This window comes from Coccinella septempunctata, chromosome 4 (genome assembly GCF_907165205.1).
Source record: "Coccinella septempunctata chromosome 4, icCocSept1.1, whole genome shotgun sequence".
Classification (NCBI taxonomy): Eukaryota; Metazoa; Arthropoda; class Insecta; order Coleoptera; family Coccinellidae; genus Coccinella; species Coccinella septempunctata.
The window spans coordinates 23,659,502-23,683,651 of record NC_058192.1 but is presented as its reverse complement, the minus strand read 5'-3'; the positions used below and the strand labels follow the sequence as shown (position 1 = coordinate 23,683,651).

Genomic DNA, 24,150 nt, shown 5'->3' with positions numbered 1-24,150 from the left:
TCCTGTCCAAAGCCAAACTCTAATTCAGAAGGTTCAAACCTTCACAAAACAAAAACGAAAACAATTAAGTCATTTTAAATTAAATGGGTACTCCCTGGCATGAAATGAAACAAAACAAAAAAGAACAAAACAGGTCTGACAGGTGGTGTCATTATTTTCATCTAAGAGAAAAAAGAAAATAGACAGCATCGTTCAGAAATACAAAATCAAATTGACAATTCTGAACTTGAATTCTCCATTAGAATAAAATTTACCTATTTAATGAAACAATTTTATTTAGGCCCGGTACTTTCACCTTCGAATAAATTTTATTCACTGTCAATAAGTATCCGTCAAATAATTTCCTATCTGAAGGATACCTTATTTCGGTGCTTTCAGATGAAATTATTTGACGAATAACAATTCTATGAAAACATGGTATACTACTTTTCACTGATCAATGTAACATATGAGACCGTATTGTAGAAATTGTCATAATTCCAACTACAAAGCGAATATTTCGTGAAAATCACTCAAAAAATAGCCATACATCCAGAATCTTAAAAATTCAACCAATAATGACGTACCGACATTCGATCTATGACGAATAAAATCTTATTAACGAGTTTCAATGACAGATTTATTCGACGAATAAGACTATCTGAAAGTGAAAAGACTGCATATTCACTTATCCTACGAATAAGACTTATCTATCGAATAAATTTATTTATTCGAACGTGAAAGTACCGGGCCTTAATGACATACACAGTAAATAATGTAATCGATTAAAACCATTCGAGAATAACGAATTTTCTCGAAATTATATCTTGCATATCTTGCAATGAATCTTTGGATATGAGTGATAAATTTTGCACAATGAACAACCTTCACCTCGACATATATGAACGATATTCTCTTTATCTCTGCAAATTCTTTATTTTCCCATTTCGTTTTATTTACGAAACAGAGACGGAAGATAAGCACAATCGTGCGTTTTTTCAATGAGTTATAAAAACAGACGATTGCAGACTCTTATTGTGTTTCAGAATCAACTTTTATTACTGTTTACTTTTGAACTTGATTATTGCCAAGTTGCTTTTGAGTAATGCCAGTTTGAAATTGATATTGCCAATTTGAAATTGACTAATGGCATTTTGATTATTATTAGCGCCAATTTAAACTTGAAAAGGTATAGATATACTGGTGTATGCATACCAGAGGATGTTGTTGACATGGTGTCACGTTAAAATAGCATTTATAAACTCCAGAACACATGGAGAAGAGCTGAGAAATAACATGAGATTTAAGTTTTGAGGAGCCATGACCAACCTCGTCAGTCACAGGAGACCCAATTTCTTGTAGTATGACCTTGAAAAGACAATTCATTCAGAACAACCCCAATCATTGGTGTAGCAGACAAGGGCAATACCGCAGTTGTCATGTTGGTACAGAAGAGAATAAACCAGCCACGCACATTTTGATATGGCATATGTGGAGTCATTATAATGAAACATTTTCAATAAGGTCTAATGGCTGGCAAAATTCGTTATCTACTGAGAGGATCTCGAGAACTATACGAGCTAGAAAAAAACGGATGACACATTTCCTAGCTCTTTTTCAAATAAACAAAGAATGGTGAAAACCGTAGCCTTCTACGATTGCTTGACGATTTCGAAAACTTCTCATAATTTTTTATCTTCAACGTTACAGATCTGAAACTTGAACCTTCTACAGGCACTTTTTCACGTAGAATCTACTGACAAAATATTTTTTCATTCCGAATCATGAGGCGAATTTTCGTTATTTTAAATTCAAACTTTTATTGAATTCGTTATTTTTGAATCGGAAACAATCTTTTGTCAGTAGATTTCACTTATTTCCAATTACTACATTGTTCGATACTGCATCCTGTTCAGCTTTGTCAAATCTGACTTGCATGTAACATACTTCCTTTTTGATCAGATCATTTTCCACCTTAATTTCTTTAGTGAGCTTGAAGGCCTTTCCAAGCATACATCATTGGAACCAAATGTGGGGTGTTCCCTTATATTCCTCCTCATAGCCGGACTTCTGTTCAACTGCATCGCGTTGGTACCATCCGCCGACGCAGTTACTCCGTCTGCAGCGTTATCACCATGTTATCAGAACAAATTATGCGAGTTTGAATTGAATTTAGTTGAGGGTTTTCACTCTCCTTTCGGCATGCAACCATTAACGTAACAATTTTTTTTTTATGAAACATCCGTTCGAACGATAATTTGGTTTGGGATATGATATTACACAATTTGTTTTGGGTGACGATTTTCCATCTGTCATTCACTGTCGTGTTTTCAAACTACGGTGAATTTTCCAATTAATGTTTCGTGACATAATTCTGGATTTCAAACAATCCTTTTTGACATCAAATGTTTGTTCAGACTTTCTTATTATCCGGCTCGAAGGACCAATGGTGATTTCTTCAACTTGACCTCTGGTTGCTTCTGGCTGATTCAGTGTTTTGGATATTTTGATAACAAAAATTATCAACTGAAAGAGAGTAAAGTTTTTCCCATTCTTTACTTTCATTCATTTGTCAACTTGTAACACATTTTTATTCTAACATACTTTGGATCCATCTAAATACATAACAAATCATCAGTTATACAATACTCCGAACAAACTCAGTCAGATAGTTTGTATAATGACTATTTGGATTCATACAAGTAAACACACCTTGTGTTGAAAACATTTTGATTTTTACAAGTTTGTTGACCGACAACTTATTTTTTTCATCAATTTATTCTTTATTTATGTCAACCCAACATTTGATTTCAACATTCAAAGATTAATCTTCACTTCAACATTTTCTCCTCCCCTGAATAACCTATTTTTTCAGTCAACTCTAAACACTCAACCCCGGAATGATACTGAGAAGCTAAAGTCTGATGAGCCACAAGCACTTGCTAATGCTTCCAATAGGCACTTTATAAATGTTCCTGCCTCCCTCGGTACTCAGAATTCTACTCACTATTTCAATGCTTCAGATACCAGACCTCTTCGCTACAATGAAAGGTCTTTTTTCCTTTTTGAAATTACAGCAGATGAGGTCATCAGGACTGCGAAGGCTATGGAAAACAAAGGTTCTTTTGGATATGACGGAATACCCATGACAGTTATCAAGAGGTCAATTGAAGTTGTTGCGAGACCGGTAGCTCATATAATGTACATATATGGCATTCAAAGAGGGTGTCTTCCCAGAATCTCTCAAGATAACTGTTGTGAAACCATTCTATAAGAAAGGGAATAGAGATGATCTTGATAATTATCGTCCGATAAGTCTGCTTACTTCATTTTCAAAATTATTCGAAAAGGTTCTGGTGAGTAGGCTTCTGAACTTTTTTCATAAATCACATATTTTTTCTAAATTTCAACATGGATTTTTGAAGACAAGGAGCACGGAAACCGCTATATTTGAACTGACGAGATCGATTCTTAGAGCACTGGAGGGCGGTGAGATTTCGGCGGGGCTATTCCTCGACTTCTCCAAAGCTTTTGACTGCGTCATCCATGACATATTAATTGATAAACTTTACAGCTACGGTATCAGAGATAAACAACTTGATCTGATTAGGAGCTATCTGGAGGGTAGAGTCCAGAGAGTATCCATGGAGATCGATGGTGCTATCTTCATTTCGGACGATGAAATCTTGCGCTTTGGGGTACCTCAGGGGAGTATCGCGGGACCATTATTTTTTCTGGTTTATATAAACGACCTGCCAGAGTACATTCTCATCGAGGAGCCCATTATGATGAACGCAATTTTTCAAGTAAATGCAATTCACGGAGAGGAAGGGAACCGCTATATGATAGAAGAAAAGGAGGATGGCGAAGACGTAGTCATGTATGCGGATGATACTAATATATTGGTTGCGGCTACCAACATATCTGAGGTAGTTGAAGTATCACAAAGAAAATGTTCTAAAATCACGAACTGGTGTCAAAGGAATCAAATCAGCTTGAACCTGAATAAAACTGAATGTTTAATATTCTGCACCTCACACAACAGAATACAAAAGCCAGAGAGTGTCGATCTTCTGGGACATAATATTAAAGTTAACCAGAGTACCAATTTTCTCGGTATTATATTAGACGGAAATCTCAACTGGCACAATCATATTGATGCACTCCAACGAAGACTAAATTCAGTTCTTTACACTCTTCGAATGTTAAAACAGCAGACTGACTTTGAGTTGCTGAAAACTGTATACTTCTCTAATTTCCAGTCAATCATGGGCTATGGAATCATCGTGTGGGGAAACAGTTCTGATGTTTCTAGAATATTCGTGATTCAAAAAAGGGCTTTAAGAACTATGCTGAGTTTATCCTCCAGAACATCCTGCCGAGGAATATTCAAAAGAGAAGGCATCCTAACAGTAACTGCACTGTATATATATCGAACTCTAGTATTCGTGAAGAATAACTTCCATTATTTTGAAAAATATTTGAATCTAAATATGACCAGGCGCATACACTCATTCCATGTTCCGAGGTGCTCTCTCACGCTAACACAAAGAAACGTAGAATACATGAGCCTTGTTTTGTACAACAAGTTGCCCAAAAAATATTAAATTATAGCAGATATAAAAAAATTCAAAAAAGTTGTTCAAAAACTACTTGTTGATTTGGAACCATATTGTATGAGTGAATATTTGAGTCATAGTTTTCTTGTGTGAACATCTCTGTTTTTTTTCTCTTGCTTTTGACTTGTTTTCTCTTCAAAATTGTATTTTTGATCATGAAAATAAATATTATTATTATTATTATTATTATTATTATAGAGCTTGGATACTGGTCGACAACCATAACTTCACCCTCCTTTTCTGGATACGTCTTATGTACTACTCTTTTAGGTCAATTGTTTCTTGGCAATTTACTATCCATCAAAACTAAAATTACCTTCCTTTAAATTTTGATTCTGTTCAAACAATTCGTTCGTTTTGTCAAGGAAGGAGAGAGAGAGAAAAAGTTTATTTTAATGGCCATCGACCTGAGGTCCTTCAGCTATGAGCCACTATTTTCTCATGATTCATTTTGCTCCATCGAATAGTCCGGGTGCTTTCAAGATACTAGAACTCCAAATTGAAAATGATTGAGAAGTAAGGCTTTATTCGTCCTCTGGAGATGAAGATATATAAGTGAAAGGGAGGCTATTTATTATACAGGGTGAGTCCTTGACTCGTACAAATATTTCAACAGTAGATTCTTGAGGTCAAAAGAAACACTTTTTTCCTTGGCCTTTTTCTAAAATAAAAGTATTCTTCATATTTCCTCGTATAATGCGTCGTTTTCGAGTAATTTGTAATGATAAAAAATATCTGTGAAATTCGAAAAATTAGGTATACTTCTTCCGCATGCAACTCTGATTCAAAGAATTCGAGAGTAGAATATGCAATATGTATGAATTGGTAATTATTCATTTATTGTTTATAAATATCATTTTGCTCCCCAAATGAAATGGAAAAAGTAAGTTTATGCTTGTTTTTTCTGATAATTCGCTGATTTTCAGCTGGTTGAAATGATTAATCCTAATACTTGGAAAAACTGGTATAGAAAAAAAGTGTTTCTTTTGACCACAAGAATCTACTGTTAAAATATATTTGTACGAGTCAAAGTCTCGCCCTGTATAGTTAAGCCTCTGTATGGAAAACTTCTTGTCGTGGTGTGCTAACGTTAAGTATCACACTTAAAACAGTTATGTGGAAGCCAAAGTGGGATGTAAATCGAAGGTGGCTGCTAGAAAAACTATCGAATTAAATTCATTCATTATTTGATTCTTGAAATTCATTAAGATTCAAAATTTTACTTCGTTTTGGGATGAACACGATGTTGAATATCGATCTGAAAGTATAATTGTTTGACTCTATTGGGCAAAACAATTCAGACCTCAGAAACTTTGATGGTGCCATGCAATTTCATTCAATGAATTGAATAAATGAATCCAAAAGATTAAGCAGATATCAAAAGGATGACAAAATTCGCTATACAGGCTGATTTCACAAACTTCATAGAACTATCCGAATTTTTTAAACGATTGCAGATCCTACCAATCGAATGATGTTTGACTGGAGTATTTTAGAAACTGCTCAGATCTAACTTATTTTCAAATATCAACCAAATCGGTGATCCCGCTCAAGAGATATATTGGTAAATATCTATTCAAATTTGAAAAACATATCTAATCCATCCGGGACACCCCGGAATAGAAAAATAGTTTCCCAATTTCCTCCTCATCAATGAAAATTGGCCTGATCTTGTAGAAGAGTACCGGTAGATTCGGGTGACTTGGGACAGTCCTGTAACTTGGAACAACTACCCCTCTTGCAGATTTCTTTGTTTCTTACCATTTATGAGTGAAGGGACAAACTTATTAGATTGTGAAGCGCCACTTCGGTTAGTTTAACAATTAATTTCTGTTGAGTTTGCCGTGACCAGATCGTTTGAATTGAAATTAAGGAATTCAGGAGAGTAAAAGCGCGTTTTTTATGGCCCTTATACCTTCTAGTGTCCTGAACATGCGTTTCACTATGTGCATGTGTAATTTTTTCTTCTGGATACATGGGATATTAGATATGTCACGAAACAAGGTTACCTGAAACTTTTTAGAGTTTTCACTCCCAATCTCTGAAACGAAATCAATTAAAAAATGAAATAAACGATTTGCTCCTGCCTAAATTCTTGCACTAATTTGTCAGGAGCAAATCAACCAGAAAAAATTGTTGCCTGACAATGAACTGAAAATAAAGAACGTTGAAATTATAATTTTATATTGTAACGTTTCGGAGTCTATATCAGACTCCTTCATCAGACGAAAATCAATTTTCGAAAATCTTCTGAATTGCATCTTTTGTTTGACATTAATTGTCAATACATAGAAACAGAGATTTTTTTTCAGAGATTGGGAGTGAAAATTCAAAAAGTTTTAGGAAATGCAGAATCCTCCCAGAATAAATTTCAATCGATACCTGAAACAAGGTTAGTTTACGAATCAAACGGCAACACGGATCTCATTCATTTATTTTGTTGTTTCACTGGGTAGACTTGGGACAATGCCGAATAAATACAAGCGGCGCATTGGCAGCAGGAAATATGACGATTTTTCGCAGGATATTATTATTTACGTTATTTGAACAAAGAAATCATCAAGGATGATTGTTTTGTTTAGTTTTTTTTAGATTTGAGTTGCAATATATTTACTTTCGCTGTAATAGGGGTTTATCATTTAATTTCGTTACCAAATATCAACATATAATCATTAATTATAATTTTTTCAAACTATACACCGCCCCGAGTATGTTTTATTTTTTTCAAAATTTAGATCCGAATTCTGAAGCATGGTATATATCCTAATAAATAGTCTGAGTTATAAAGCATATTCAAACTTCTTTTTGAGATAAAAATAGGTCACCGTTTTCAAAAATGACAAGTTGAATTTAACAATCATTTCCCAAATCTATGGTATGTGAGCTTGTTACATATATTGTCGCCATTTTCGTATAATTTATTCAAGTGATCAAGCGGAATTTATTATTCCAAAAGTATAGATAGATTTATATTTATACCACCGATCAGAAGTCAAAGCAGGAATAGGTATTTTATTTCTTGAAATATGTAATGAAACTTTAAGAAGCCTGGTGGAAATTCACCTTCTCTCCTAATGCAGATATACATTACACAACACTCCTTGGGTTACCATTTAGGGCCGAATTCATTAATGCTGTTTGCCTTGTCGGATGGGGTTATTTGCGAAGTGATAACTACTGCCGTTGACAACGATTATGTTTCGGGTGTCTATCGAGTGTCTCAGAAGATATCGGGTGAAACTCTCCCTCAATATGAATGTCAGAGATGAAACGATATTATCAGTTTTGACAAGAGATAACGAAATCCAATCGCTTCAACTCTGTTTGATCCCTTGATGCTAACCCGAAGCAGAAGCAATTGGCGTGATGGTTAAACGACCGTAAACTGATGCAGATCGATTTACAGGGCCCTGATTGCATTCTGAAAGCTTTGTCCTCTGTATCACATGATTAAATTCGGTATTTTCACGAATGCAGATGATTACAAAGTATCCATCAGATCAAGATTATGAGTATAGAATGTAGAAAATAAAGTTTGAATGGGAGGTTACTTAGTTTTATTTGATAAATATAGGCAATTTGATAAATATAGGCAATTTGATAAATATATTTATCAAATTGCCTGGCAAAAAAAAGATTTCGTTTCTTTTCTTCTCCCACTATAATGGATATGTTCGCAATGCAAGGATTTAAATCTTTATTATTTTGTAAGCCAAACGAAACGATATATCCTTCTAGCAGGTGAATATAAAATGAATGCAATTAGTTCAGACACATGATAGCTTCTGTTATGAAATCAACGAACTTTCAGATATCAAGTATCGTAGTTTTACTATTATCTAGCAGAGAGGGGACGTTAGAAAGACTTAGAGTTTACAGTGATAATAGTAAATTACTTTGGATACAAATGATGGAATTATACGAACGAAAAGAATACTGAGTAAGTTACGAGGAATTTAGCTGTATCCACCAAAAATACCTAAATATATAAACTTTTGATATATGGAAACCCAATTTCTTCAGATAAATGTACGAGGTGTCTCAGATCCCTAGAGTAGTAGAGAATTATAGTAGTTTTGGGGTTTTATATTAAAGCAATTGGTGCAATTGTTTTTGATATTATGTTACCCATTGAGCTTTTTTTGTCGGTCACATGATATCAGATTCAAAATTATTAATCTGATAACCTAAATATTTTGGCCTTTCTATGTTCCTTCCCAGAAAAGGATTCCAACACTTGTGGTCTAAAACGATTAAAGGCGGAAAAACATTATTAAAACTCGACGCGACCTGATGAAACGTGATGCGTCTTGAGTCGAATCAAATGTATTGTTTTCTATAGACCAGAATCATACTATGAACACCCGACGCGACGCCACGCGCGTACAATTTACGCGTCACCTCGCGTCGCGTGTTAATAATGTGTTTCCGCCTTAATTGACGAACTACATGTACTTCAATATCCTATGTCCCACGACCATTATGACAAACACATCTGCAGGCCCGGATCTACGATTTTTTCTGACCGGGGCAAAAATTCATGAGGGGGCCCCCCCCCCCCCCCCCTCTAAGGTTCGTAGGAAAAATCTAATTGCATATTCGTCATCGCTTTCAACCCGAGTTATTTTTTTCACTAGTTCGAGGTGGTATAGATTATGCAATTAGATTTTTCCTAAGATGAGTACTTTGGGAAAAAAATCACTCTTATTTTTTTCCCATTGTTCCATCAAAACATATTTTTTCTCATTATTCCTTTAAAAGTTATTCTTTTCCCAAAATACTCCCAAAAATTGCATATTCGTAATCTACGACCTCGAATTAGTAAAAAAAATGACTCGGGTTGCAATCGTGCGAAAAATAAAAAAGTTTGTATTTACAAGAATGTCGTTTACAACCCGCCCTCGTCTATCGTTTTTACCCGCACTTCATGAACGAAATTATTCCGGACAAAAATTTATTTTTTTAGCTACATATGTCGACCCGGATCATTTTACATATTAATTCAAGGTCGTAGATCACGAATATGCAATTAGATTTTTGGAGGATCAGTATTTTGAGGAATAAATCACTTTTAGTGCAAAATTTCGGAAATATTGGTCAACTTTGAAGAGCTGTAGCAGCTAGAAAAAAGGCACTAGTCATATGCTGTTTTTTTTTGTGATGAATTGGTTCTTTGCGAATATAAAAAACCACACTTCATTCATCTATCACGAATAGTTCAGATTTTATGAATTTTTCCGCGAAGGTCCAAAATTTCCGATTTTCCATCGACCATAACTTGAAAAATGGTTTTTTTTTTGAAAATCTGTTTGCATATTCTTGTTCTACGCCCTCGAATTAGTGTACAGAATGAATTCGGTTTTGATCGGAGACCAAAAATATTCTTCAAAAAATCGCCCAGTCTGTATATATTTCATTTTGTGAAAACATTTTAAAACACTCCATTTCGTGAAACTTTTGTATAAAACAATTATTTTTTGTACCTCTCTTAGTAACAAAGTTAAAGGGGGGCTCAAATTATGGTGAAAAACTCGGTACCTACATCTATGGAAAATTTGAAAAAATTTCAATCTCACTGATTTCCACCAAAATTGGTGTTTTTACTAAGGCATAGATTACGAATATGCAAATAGAATTATGCTGAAAGGATTAGTTTTTAAGTTATGGTCTATAGAAAATCGGAAATTTTGGCCCTTAGTTCCAGATGAGAAGGCGATGAGTCGACAGGCAAAGAAATTACTGCTGCACGCAGTGTGAACATATCAGATCTTTCAACCTTTTTCACCCAAGTGTGGCGGTCATTCGTAGATGACTGAATAATATGCAGTTAATTGATCCCTCATTGATTTTAAAGATTTTAGGCATAGTGATGGTTTATCATGTTTCCATTCTACACTTTCCATTTTAGCACTAGGAAATTAATTTTTTACGAGAAAATCAAAAGTAAAAAAATTTTAACCTCTGGTTGATTTTGGCGCCCCCTTGAGCTGGCGCCCGGGGCAAGCGCCCCGCTTGCCCCCCCCTAAATCCGGGCCTGACACATCTCCATACTCACTTCTTTAAATATGCTCAGGAGTTTGTGTGCAAAAGATTTTCATCATATAATAATCATTCTGAGATTTCTGAGCATAAAACACTTCATATATTATTCAGGATGAGTCTTTGACTCGTTCAAATATTTCAACAGTAGATTCTTGAGGTCAAAAGGAACACTTTTTACCTATAACAATTTTTCACATTCAGCCCTGTTAAAAAAAGATATATATCCATATTAAGTTTCCATAATGAGTTGTGCCACCCCTGGAAAAACAGAATTAACTTCAGGATAACTAGATAAATCTGAAATCTGTAACACTACACACTGTGGATCTTTTTAGAAAAAGTTGCATTCGGTCAAAGTACCCAATTTTTAGTATTTCACAGACATTTTTTATTTCATCATCATCAAATTTTACGAAAACGGCTATTATTTATAGGAGAAAATATGAAGAATTCTTTTATTTTACAACAAGTTCAAATATTCATTAGATACCGTCCAACTTAGTCTCGAGAGTTGGGTTCTTTGAATTTTTGGCATTTTATGGTATACGCGTAATGATCATGATGAAAAAACTAGAAGATAAGGGTGATATCTTGTGTTCGAAAAAGATTCATCAAATAAATGAAAAACTCTGTTCCGAAATTAATTCCATTCGATAAAGCAGTTTGTATAATATAGAACTTGAAATAACATTTTTTATGGTTATTCAACAGCCTGCATCTTTTAAACCGAGTCAATTCGGAAAAAATGGTTGAGAAAAAAAAACATTTCTTTTGACCTCAAAAATCTACCCTTAAAATATTTGTACGAGTCGAAGACTCACCCTGTATACAAAGATTTATTTTATAACAAAAACGAAATAGACAAATATTCCTAGTTTTCCACGAAGAATGTGATTGTGCGAAGAAAATATGAATATCTCCAAAAAAAAATCTACTAGACCTTAATGACCTTGAAATCTAACTCCAAGGACAATTCAATGTCCCCCTGAAGACTAAAAAACAACAATTCGAAACGTTTTTAGAATCAGGCACTCCCCAAGGAGCTTTTTCAGTGGATCTTTCAAAATCAGCCACCCTGTTTATTTTGAAATTTGAGAAAAACAATTGATTGCGGAAACCACCGCTTTCCGGCATTCGGTCAACGGCAGTCTCATTCAAGAAAAGCATTTATTTTTCTATGACTGCTTTTTCTCCATTTTGTTTCACTCATTTTCAGCTCTTTTCCTTCAATTATTTCACGCAGTTTTGCAGGAAACTGATTTAGGTATTCGAAAAACGTTGGTAAAAACGAACGGGTGTAGTAAAAATTAATTTCCTGCATGCCTATCCCCATATTGCATCGCCAAAAAATCGATTCGAAGACACTCAATCGAAAAGTTCTGTTTCTTCGGCCGTATTCACCTGTGATACCAATTATTCATATTAACTATGTTCATCTAGCAGTGCATCATACGCATACATATACCGAAAATTAGGTCAACTAGTGCATAGCAAGAAATCAAAGAGTTCTTCGAGAGTATTAAGCTACATTCACCCTTCGGCACGGAAGCTTAGCAGATGGCGTTCTCCGTTACCATTCACAAAATTTCTTGCAAGTTGCAAACTATCACTTCGGCAAGGAATTTCGTGCCGGCTGTAGATGATGCTGATGCGTATGTTTTGATCAGTTATATTTTTGATTCATTTGAGTATTTGGTTCCAAGATTATTGCGAATGGTAAATTTCGTGCCGAAGTGCACTTCGACCCGCGAATTGATTGTGAATGCAGCTTTATGCGAATATAAGAAAGAAACGAAAGGGATGCTACACAGTTCTAACTTTGAATAAAATCTAATACATCGTTATGTCATATTTTTCATGAGATGTGACTAAAACTTGTGTTTATTTATATAATAAAATTTTTCATTTCATATTTTATATTTTGTTTAGATATCTCTTGTTATAAAGATTTCATTCTTCACTCATATTTTACGTTTTTAGTTTCCCATTCTTTATTTTATATTTATTATATTATATTTCACATTAAATATCACTAATTTTATATTGAATATTGTGTGTAAAATATTTGATAATTCATATTCATTGCTGAACTTGAACCGAAGTCAAAAATACCAACGCCAAATCAACCATGCGCCGAGCAGAAAACTGCAGTAAAACGTGGCACCATTCGAGAGATTTGTAATAGGGTCGACAGGGTCGTTTTTGAATGAGAAACAAAAGTTATATAACTTCTTTCGTTAAGAGAAATTTTCGTCTTACACCATTTTTGAAACACACTCCAGTGGAAGGGTGATAGGGAGATATTCCAGATATCTCCACTAGCGTTGAAACATTTGATGCGGAACTTATTGAGACTGTTCGTCAATTTCGATCGGATAAGAAAAATAGGAAGCAACTGCTGTTGGAATTCACACGGCACGTCGAGTCGATATCAATCTGAAGCGGCATCTCTGATAGTTATGAAGGTTGCCCTTGTACATTTGAACACCAATAATACGTAGTTTGAAATAACTATAGATCATTTTTTGACACCTACTCGGCTACACTTCTACAACAGTAACCCGTTCGGTGCAAAGATTATAGAGTTAGGCTAACCTAACCTCAGTGGCATATTCACACAATTGCCGCCGGTAGGGTATTCAAATTTACCCGTTCGGTGCAAAGATTATAGAGTTAAGCTAACCTAACCTCAGTGGCATATTCACACATTTGCCGCCGGTAGGCTATTCAAATTTTGCCGCCCTTACCAAATACCACAATTATTTAGTTCAAAATATTAATGACAATTTTTGTGCCAATGAAAATGTAACTTTAAGATTTGTATGAAATGGTCCTTATATTTATATTTAGGTAGCTATTCATAATTTCTATTACTTACTACTACTACAACTGTTGTTACCTAGTGAATCGATGTATCAGTTCCCGAGTTCCCCATTTTTACACAGCAACGGTTAAGTTGAGATTTCACAAGAAATAAAGTATATTTATGAGTTAAATAAAATTTATTCATAGAGGCGGAGTAATGGATGTAATAATTGATATTGGTCACACATTGATATTCATTCAGTAGGTACCTACACGTAATTGAATAATCTTTATTGAGTAAACAGTTTAAAATAGAATAGATATGTTTTTCGATCAAACAAAAAGAGCATATTTTTTTATCATTATTTCATTCATTCATTGCTTTATGTCGTTACAGGGAATGAATCTACAAAAAGACAAAAAAAAAGAACAGACTTATAATTTCTTAGGGCTAATTGCGACTGTGTGCCCTCCTGTGACTGAAGAGAACCAACCGTGATCTACAGATCTTTCCACACTCCGGACATGGATAGTCACCAACCAGATCTGGCTGCCGCTGTATTCTTCTTAGTCTCCATTATAACTGTGCACCATAGACAACCAGTGTGACCTGTCTAACACTAGTTGTTCCCAGTTATGATTGGCATTAACTGATTTCAGGGATTGATGTAGTGTATCCTTAAACCGCTTATACTTGCCTCCTGGTTTCCGGGCTTCTGGCTTTCAATTTGCCATACAGAGCTATTTTGGGGAGTCTTGTGTCTTGCATCCTCAGAATGTGGCCGCTCCTTCTGAGTCGGGCCCTCGTTATTTGAGTCTCAATTGTTGTACAACTCACGCGTTGCAAGACTTCTGCATTCGAAACTTTGTGGAACCATCTGATGTGCATTATCTGTCTTAGATGACGTTGTTGCGTTTGTTCAAGCTGTTTAATATGTCGCCTGTAGGGCGTCCAGCTTTCGCTTCCGTAAAGAGGCGTTGGGAGGACGACTGATTTGCATACAGCTGTCTTGGTCTTCAGATTGAGGTCATGATTTTGAAACACTATGACCTTTAGCTTCCAGAATGCCCGTGATGCCGAATTGATACGGTTGTGTATTTCTGTGTCTAGGTTAGCCCTATTAATCCTAGTATTCATGAAGCTTCCCAAGTATTTGAACTGTTCGACTGTTTGAAGGCTTTCTGGTGGACTTGGTTTTGTCAATATCGAGTCTTAGGCCTAAAGCTTCGTATATATGTTTATCATAGGCGGAAATAAACATTTTTGTGGAGATAGGGGGCTCACCTAAGGGAGATCAAACGTGACCGCCCCCGAGGTAAAGATGTTTGGTGAAGAAGATGTCCGAAAGTTCTAGAAATGGATAACAACAACGAAAAAGCCCCAGAATAGCTGTTTTTTACAGCTATTTTTCCTCTTATGGGTTCTTTTCTTCCTTTCTTCCCTTTTTCCTACTATTCGCCTTTTCCTTCACCTTTTCCTCTTTCTCTTTATTTCTGGTAGGCACCGAGGACGTCTTTGGGAGCACGTTTTGGTAGATAGGTAATATTTATTTCCAAATATGAATGAGTTATTGCGAATATTTTTACATAAGAAATCTTATCCCACTTCGGTTTCTGACCCAGTAGTGATAGATTATACTCAGATTTAATGTCCTCATTGCGAAATCGACTACAGTTTCCCCTTAATATCTGGAAGATTTTATTTACAAGTAGATAATTGAACTAGAAAACTCCCAAAATTTTGGTTGGACTTTATATAATTACTAGCTAACTTCCTCAGTGACGTCTGATCCTTCTATTTGAGAAGCATAACCTCAAAAATTCAATTCAGGATGGGCTTTTTAAAACGAAACAGACGAGATAACGGGCGGAATAAATTTATTTCGAAAAAATGCTCGGACACGTCGATTTTTGTTTCGAGGCTTCGAGGGGGAGCACTTTTAAGGTCATATTCACAACTATATCGCTTCAGCCCTTAGTGTTAGAACACCAACCCCTAAATTTTGAATGGGAAAGATAGGGTGAGTGATACCTCATTTGAAAGGCCTTTTTATGCTGAATTCAGCGTATACATTTTTTCTCATTTAATTCATTGGTTTTCGAGATATTCAATTTTGAATTTCGTACAGTACCAGTCATTCCGCTAACCATGCTATGTGAAATCATCAATTATTTGACTAATTAATTCTGTGGTTACGATGGTAACCGTTAATTAGACAACGAAATCATTATTATTGGTTCTTACTTTCTCCAACAATTAAGGTGAAAATGGTTTATTCTTTGGCAGAAAGAATTGAAATTATTTCGTTATTTTTCATTGTTGATGAGAGAAATGAACATTATTTTGATGTCGGCTGTATGGCAGTTATGGAGTTTCATCAAATCTACAAAATTCATGAATAAATTCGCTTGATTCAGACAGCTTGCTTGACGACAATACCATCGTTGTTTCAAATTCAAATGTCAATATTTCAAGAATCAATGAATCAAATGAAGAAAAAACCAATATGCTGAACTCAGTATGAAAAGACCTTCTAAATGAGGTGAAATTTACCCCATCTTCCTTATTGAAAATTCAGGGGTTGTTGTTCTAACACCCTGTATAATATATTACCTATATGATATAATAAGTAAACAACCCTGCTGATTTTTGACAAAGTCAAGACTTATCTCTCATGGACTCACCGGAAACAATGAGAGAGATATGTAGATGGAGAGGCATAGATGAAAGTTGGTACCCCCAATTTTTCGAATTTCACAGATATTGTTTATTTTTGAATATACTATTACCTAAATAAAAAAGGCACAGTATACGAGAAAATGTAAAGAATATTTTTATTTTCCAAAATGATCAAATATTCTTTATGGTGAGCATTCATTTTATTTATAAGAGTTGGGTTCTGAGGAATTAACTTCTGCTATTTTTATGGTAGGTATTTGAAGGTCATAATGAAGAATGTGGGTGGAATTTTAGGTTCGTGAAAGATTCGCTACATCAATGAAAAAGTATGTTCCTAAAATCATTCTATAGAATAAAATAGTTTGTGAATTAAAACTTAAAATCTTTTCAACCGAGCCGAATTGAAAAAATGTAGATAAAGTAATATGAAGAACAGGCGAATACTGTTACTTTACAATTGTTATATTAAAAAAAAATGTCATCCCAGCCAACTTAATATTTCAAATTTAATAAATGCTGTAAAACTTTTTTCGCAGCAACCTGAAAATGGTTACAAATTGCGATAAAGGAAGAACGTGCTTAAAAGTTCCAGTTTTCAAATAACATGTACCTAATCTTACTATTAAAAATATAAATTGATATGTGGAATATTGAAAGGGTTAATATCGTTTTTTTCTGACAAGATAGTCCTTTATAATTTCTCAAACGTTCTTTCAAGAGCCGCAAATATTCTGCTCCATAAAAAGTGGAGGTAATTCAGAAATTTTGTGACACTTTCAAGAGTTTTCCATCAAATGTTCATTTATGAGGAATCAAATATTTACTCCCTTATATCTAAGTGGTTTTTAGCTCCTCTTTACTGAACTTCATTTTTTCAATTTTTTGAGTGAACTGATTTTGTGAGTAACTTCTTTAAACCCTTTGGCGTTCACCATCTTAATGAGGAGAGGATAATTATATGCCTTATTTTTGGTGAGAACTTAATTTATTTAATCAGACTGCAAAAACACGTCTGCTCGACTAGTTTCGGTGAGTTAACACATCACCATCTTCGGGAGCCAAGTAACAAGACGAGATGCAGCAGTCCTGTCATAGCTTTCTAAGTGGGCAGAAAAATCGACCGTCATACATATTTGTCAACATATAAAAAATATAACAGATACGAAACTAAAATTCAAGTCACAAACTTTGAAAATTTAAAAAGAATTTTCAAGTGAAGTGAATACACAAACAAAACAAAACAATACAATATAATTGTTTTGTTTTGTTTGTGTATTCACTTCACTTGAAAATTCTTTTTAAATTTTCAAAGTTTGTGACTTGAATTTTAGTTTCGTATCTGTTATATTTTTTATATGTTGACAAATATGTATGACGGTCGATTTTTCTGCCCACTTAGAAAGCTATGACAGGACTGCTGCATCTCGTCTTGTTACTTGGCTCCCGAAGATGGTGATGTGTTAACTCACCGAAACTAGTCGAGCAGACGTGTTTTTGCAGTCTGATTAAATAAATTAAGTTCTCACCAAAAATAAGGCATATAATTATCCTCTCCTGATTTTGTGAGGGTGTGAAACTGTGAAACCCATAAAGAAATGGGCGTATATACATATACATTTGTCAAATTTCGGACTAGAATATTCAAGCCCACTATAGAGCGAGTTCGTAAGAATGAAACTATGAGAAGTATGAAACATTCATTCGAAAAGTTCAAATTTCAGCTTAATTTTGTATGTATGACATTGATATTGAGAAAGATTTTTTTATGTTTTACAATTTTGCATGAGATATATGTTATGGTGGCTGATATTCTCTACAGCCTTGATATATTATAAAATTAAAATAGTCCCTACTAATACATGCTTTCCCCTTTTCATTGAGAATGAAGAAACCTCAGGATATACGGAGATTATGAGGTCTCCAATAATAACTTCTCTTTAGTTAGACGAATGGAACAAAAATGTCTGATTGAAATCGAACATATTGAGCATTTGTGTATTGTTCGTCAGGGTCACTATGAAAGCGCTCTATTTATTTTAGTTGCATCAAAACTGCTTATTGTGGAAAGTTAATAAATCCGAAAGAACATGTGTGAGATATCCGATTGACTGAATAAATAATGGTTATACAATTCCTGCATTGAACGATTATTATGATGGATTAATCACAAGTTTTCGAGAATATCACGAGAATAATGCAAATTGCTTATGCAAAAACCCGACGGAAATATGCTTTATTGATGGATAGTTTACAAATGATTATGACATACATTTTTTTTTCATACTTTCATTCCTCTCAAATTCTTAATTGTTTCAAAATCACACATCTTGTTGAAATTTTAAACATATACTTTCGAATCAATATAAAGCTACCTTGAAGTATTTTCAAATGATGAACTTCAAACCACTTTCTCTTAAAATTCTAAAAGAAAACAGGTATCACACAAGCTCGACACTTTAGGTCTCTAAGGTCCAGTTTCATAATCAAATTTGAAGTCACTTTAAGCTTTCTTTTCTGTAATTTTTGGTAAGGGTAAAGGAAGCTTTGAAATTAAAGGGAGTTTAGGTTTGATTATGAAACCGGCCGTAACTTATAAAAACCTAGGAATTAGCAGTAAAACGGTAACTATAATATACAAAATGATATGCAGACCTTTATTGGACTTTTATGGGCATACCAACAACAATTCTGGAAATAATTGAAGTAGCAGAAAGAACTTGCTTACGAAAACTTACAGGACTAAACCCACTCCACAACCCATCCAATCAGCTTTTATATCAGATAACGGAAATAGAACAAAAGAATGCAAGAACTCAGCAAAAATTCAACACAAACAAAATTATATCAATACTAGTAAGCCCAGCGATCTATTTTTTCGGTGAATCCATCTTTTACCACCAAATCAATAAAAAAAAGTCATAAACGAAAAGAACGACCATTCCACCACGGTCAATACCGTATGTATGATATCAATGCTGCAGTCCGTTAATTTGTTCCCTTATTTAGAAATTTTAGAATAGAATGCTGATGCGAATAATAAGCTATATACAAGGATAGATGGAGTGAATTCTTACCAAGGCTTATAAATTAATGTTAATAATCTATAATTTCAAACTTTTTTTTTCTATTCAGAATATTCTACGGATTTCAACTCCGGTTTAATATCAGTTCGAAATAGACGGTCAAAGAAATTGATGGAAAGAGTAAATAGAGGAATGAATAAATATCCCAACATAATTTTTTTTTCATACTGAAGGCCCTAGAGCCCCAGCTCTAACGATTAAAATGAATCACCACTATTCTGTAGACGATGGAGAGCATGTTATATTTTTTCGAATGTTTAAAACGGCTGGCCAATAAAATTGATAGAGAAATGTATCAGATTTACTCAGAAAAAATCGGTTCATGGTTGGAGGTGGCGTTCTAGGGCTGTCAGAATGAAACAACATTTTTTCTGAGTACATTCTGATACTCTATGTACCTGAGCCATCAATTTTTTTGGCCGACTATTTTGAACTGACCTATCTTGTGGAGAAGGAACCCTTAAAACATTCCTCTATCCACCAATTTTCTTGGCCGGACATACTGAACTTGAAAAATGAGGGATATGCGCTTCATCGTAAACTGAATAGTTAATTTTGATCCTCGGAGCTGTAGTATGAACAAAAAATTATATTAGGGATATTTTAGTCATCCTTCTGGAGAAGGAATCCTTAAAACATTATGAATAGAAAAAAATCGGTTCATGGTTGGAGGTGGCGTTCTAGGGCTGTCAGAATGAAACAAAATTTTTTTCTGAGTACATTCTGATACATTCCCCTATCGACCAATTTTCTTGGCCATTAATTGAATTGAAGCTTTGAAAGAAATGCAACATAGGCCGTCTGTTCCGATATTCCTGAACAGTACTGTCAGTATTTCAGAGACGATGCCTATTGGCCCAGTCGTTCAAGTTCTATTGTTATTCGATTGCGGGTCAGTAAAACCAGCAATATCGGAACAGGCCCAGGATGAACTCGAAAGAGCACTGGTTTAAGTCGAATATACAAGATTTATATATGTAAAAGGTGTCACATGTCGAGAAACTAAATATCTTTGAAACGGATAACAGTTCAGGAATCAGGTAACGAGATGGTTTTCGATTTTTCGACTCTCCTCTATATCTCTGAAATGGTAATTAACTCGTATGATCCGTTACGAGTATAACATAACAAATGAAAATAACTGAAAGAAATGTTGTGGAGTTTTTCGAATATCTCGAACATAAACCAAGATATGGCGAAATATTCGAAACAGTAATTTTTCAGAAACGCTCTTCAGCTCGAGAACGAATCAAGATATCTACGAGCTGTTTTCTGATATCTAATAATTTTGAGGCTTTCTCTAAGTTTTATAGTTCTCGACTTACTCTGTCTCGAGTGTGGGACACCCTGTAAATTCATATGAAATTCAGAGTCACCTATGTATAGTGAGTGATTGGAACGTTTTCAATTAAAAATTTCACGTTGTAATTTTTCAATAATTTTATATATAATACTGGTTCTAATAAGAGAGTTTCCATACTAAAACATATAAATCAGGCATCATAAAAGCTACCATCCATTTCCATCACATCATCTCCAACAAAGCGGGACACACCGACCAGGGAATGTTAATCAATGTTCCCACTTATTCATTTCCATTCTTTCAGGCCAATTTCAGATCACATATTTCAAACAAGTGACCTAAAAATGAAGGTATCTAAATCATTAACCTGAAAAGCAATTTTGCAGGTTGATACAGAATGAGGGTGTAGAATTTATGATATCACGGCGGGGCTCTCTCTCATTCCAGTTGCTTCCTTCATCGAATATCTCCGCACCCTCGCTTGGCTTGAAAAAACACACGAGCACGACAAGTGGGTGGAAAATAATATTTTTATTTCGAAGTGGAAACGTGCGTTCGGAATCGGATTCGATATTTGCGAGATTTTAGTGAATTTCTGAAATCATCCTAATGTTATCAAGGAATGAAAACAGGATTTCATACTGAAAGTTTACTTTTGATTGAATTCAATTAAATTTGGATTGGATTTTCAAGCTCATATACAGGGTAACTAAAAACTCGGGGCGAAATATTGAGAGACATGTACAGGCTGATTTTTTTGAAAAAAAATGTGAAATAAAATTTTTTGATATGGCTTTATCTCCGATATTAGAGTTCCATATTTCTGCATATCATTTTCATCATATACATAATATAAAAACGAAAAAATAATTAAATCAAGTGTTCGAAAAAACATCAGCATTGATACGCAGGCTTGGCAATGCAAAATAAGGAAATCGTATACTAACAGCCTATTTTGAGTGGATTCGACTGTATAAAAAATTTGTTTCATTAATTGTTCATGATTATTAATTTCCACGGCGGAAACTTGTTGTTTTGAATGCCCCTATATAGAATAATTCAAAGGATTCAAGTAAGGTGATCTCGAAGGCCATAGCACCTGACCACGCAGACCAATCCATTCTCTATATTGAAAGTTTGGTCTTACCAAGTGACAACATCTCTGGTGCTCCGTCGCGTCGTGCTGATACCACATTATCGGCAGAAGAATAAGTGTTCATGGAGAGGAGAATAGTTTTGATTGAATTCTTTATTTATTCAGAGATAAATATCCTGATTTACCACCCATGACGTATAGTACCATGAGGAAGTTTGAAAAACAGTTTCGGGAAAATGGTCATTTAAGAAAAACAAATAATCATCGTCGGAGTGCCCTCACTGAAGATGTCAAAATGAACGTACTCCCCTTTGTTCAAATAAGCCAGTCATCAGAGACGAGAATTCTAGAGATAGAGACACAGTAATTTCATCCTTAAAAAATGACAATATTCCAGGAACTCACCTTATCATTTTGCTCCAGGTAACAGACTAAATGTTTGCGAACAAATTAAATATCTACCAGACGGAAATGCCGTAAACATAATAATTGACCTGTTTTTTGACGAATCAAAGTTTGGCGTTAAGAGGGGTCTATACCGTTTTAAAGGTCAGTTCAAAAAGAGAAAATGAATATCTTACGTCAGAAACCACTAATTTATATGGGGTTTTCATTATGATTCAATTCAGTCAGTTCGGAAAGTCAGAAATCCTTCAAATGGAAAAACGAATAATTTTTTCTATTGAAGAACCAATATTCATTCATGTTATTAACTTTCCGAGGTGCAATTATCTCTTCTATGTATTTCTACATGGAAAAATGTCTTGAAAAGTCTAGCCATTGGCTACAATTCGTATCCTGGAGAAATTGAAAGAAGGCGTTCGTTAAGTGCTGCTATCTTTTCAAAGGAAGTGGAAACTATTCTAATATTCGTAACTTCTACTCATCGTTCAAGTGTTCTGGTTACCCCACATTCTGGAAGTCTTTCCCCCTTTACGCCTTGTAGAGATGACGAGAAAGTCTCGTGGTATAACCTCTTAATGCAGGCAGACACCCAATATTATCAATGTTTGGGCATTTTCTTCCAAGGAAATCTCAATAGATATTGAGAATTCTTGCTGCCAGTAGGTACTAGCTTCGAATTTGGCTACTCTTTCCTGATCCAGATGAAGCCAAACTCTATAATCTTTGCTTTCATGAGTCGATGAGTCACAAGAACGAATAACACATATTTATATTGTGGGCCAATTTTTGCCTAAGTAAATATTTCATAATGTCCAAAACAAGTTTCAATTCCGTTTAGGATATAGTCACTCATTCAGTTGTTCAGATTTCTTTATCTCTAAACTAAATAAAAATTTGTTATTCGCTACGCATGCTAAACTTGATATGCTTCGATAATATAGAATATTCATGAAAATTATCATTCCCATTTGAAAAAATATATATGACGTTATATCTTGGGACATATAAAATTTTCTTACATCTAAAAGAGCGAAATGTAAAACACTATTCGACTTTGATTTACCGAATTTATTCCAAGTTGAAGACTCGCACTTCGTATTAACTATGCAGGAACTAACAAGTATTGAATTTTTCATTAATTAAGTTTTATTTTTCAGGTAATTTATTCGAGATAGTAGTAGCCACCGCACGTAAGTAGAGTTATTGAACGATAAAAATCTGTTTTGAATAGTTTAAATACCTTTTATGTAATGTATCAATAACTTTTTATGTAATGTATCAATATGAAATTGACTAGGCAAAGTTTGCCTAAAATTTGGAAACAAAGAACATTCTTGAAAAATTTTATTTTTTTTTATTTTTTGGTACATATTCTAAATAACAATGTATTATTGTACCGTGTCTTGGAAAAATCCATTTTGAAATATTTTATTCACAATTTACGAAATCGAAAATTTCAAGGTTACATAGAAGGTGGCCTTTTGAATCACTTGAAGTCTTTTTGTACTCCCGAGTACTTTCTAAAAACAGCGTTACTACTTAGTAATTTGAGCGGTTTTTCGAAAGGCTTAGTGCTTAGTAATTACTAAAAATCTGCCGAGCACTTAAGTGCTCCCGACTCATATATGGGCCATTTTATTCAAGATTTCTTTATTTGTAGAGTAGAAAAATGCCACGGTGGAACCCACTATACCTACTTAAATGAAATTTATGATGTTATCTAAGCCTCTGGTATTGGGTTTTAGTCTCTTCAATCGTTTATGTTTTCTTATTTTGATCAGTTTATCACTGATTCCTGAATTCCAAGGAAATTTTCAATCTTTGAACTTTTGTACAGCATCTTTCACAGTTCAGATGTACATTTTGTTATTGTTGTCGCATTATCTGGTGTTTTGAGGAAATTCACAACAGTTCAACTGTTTCTGCCAGTTGATGTTCGTTCAAATAATTTCCATTTTGCTTAAAATGAATCATCTTTTTTTTCAGAACCAATTTTTGTTTACTATTTCGAATGAAAATATATACGAGGAAATTTATTTTCCGTGAAGATTTTTCCTTATATTTGTGGTTCTATCTGGATTCATTCTGGCTTTGCTGATTTCGAAGTAGTTATTTTACTGATTCATGGAGCCGAAACA

The 24,150-nt window shown here is 34.4% G+C and overlaps 1 protein-coding gene across 3 annotated transcripts in view; it reads left to right on the top strand.

Moving 5' to 3' along the window:
• The window catches only part of LOC123311280 (D(2) dopamine receptor A), a 284,840-nt gene that overhangs the window by 60,025 nt on the left and 200,665 nt on the right, over positions 1-24,150 (top strand). For 2 of the 3 annotated variants that reach the window (XM_044895162.1, XM_044895164.1), the window contains one exon: positions 23,170-23,202. The exons of the other annotated variant lie outside the window; for it this stretch is intronic. In XM_044895162.1, coding sequence (XP_044751097.1) covers positions 23,170-23,202 — 33 coding nt within the window. The remainder of the gene's footprint in view (positions 1-23,169; positions 23,203-24,150) is intronic. 3 annotated transcript variants of the gene reach the window in all.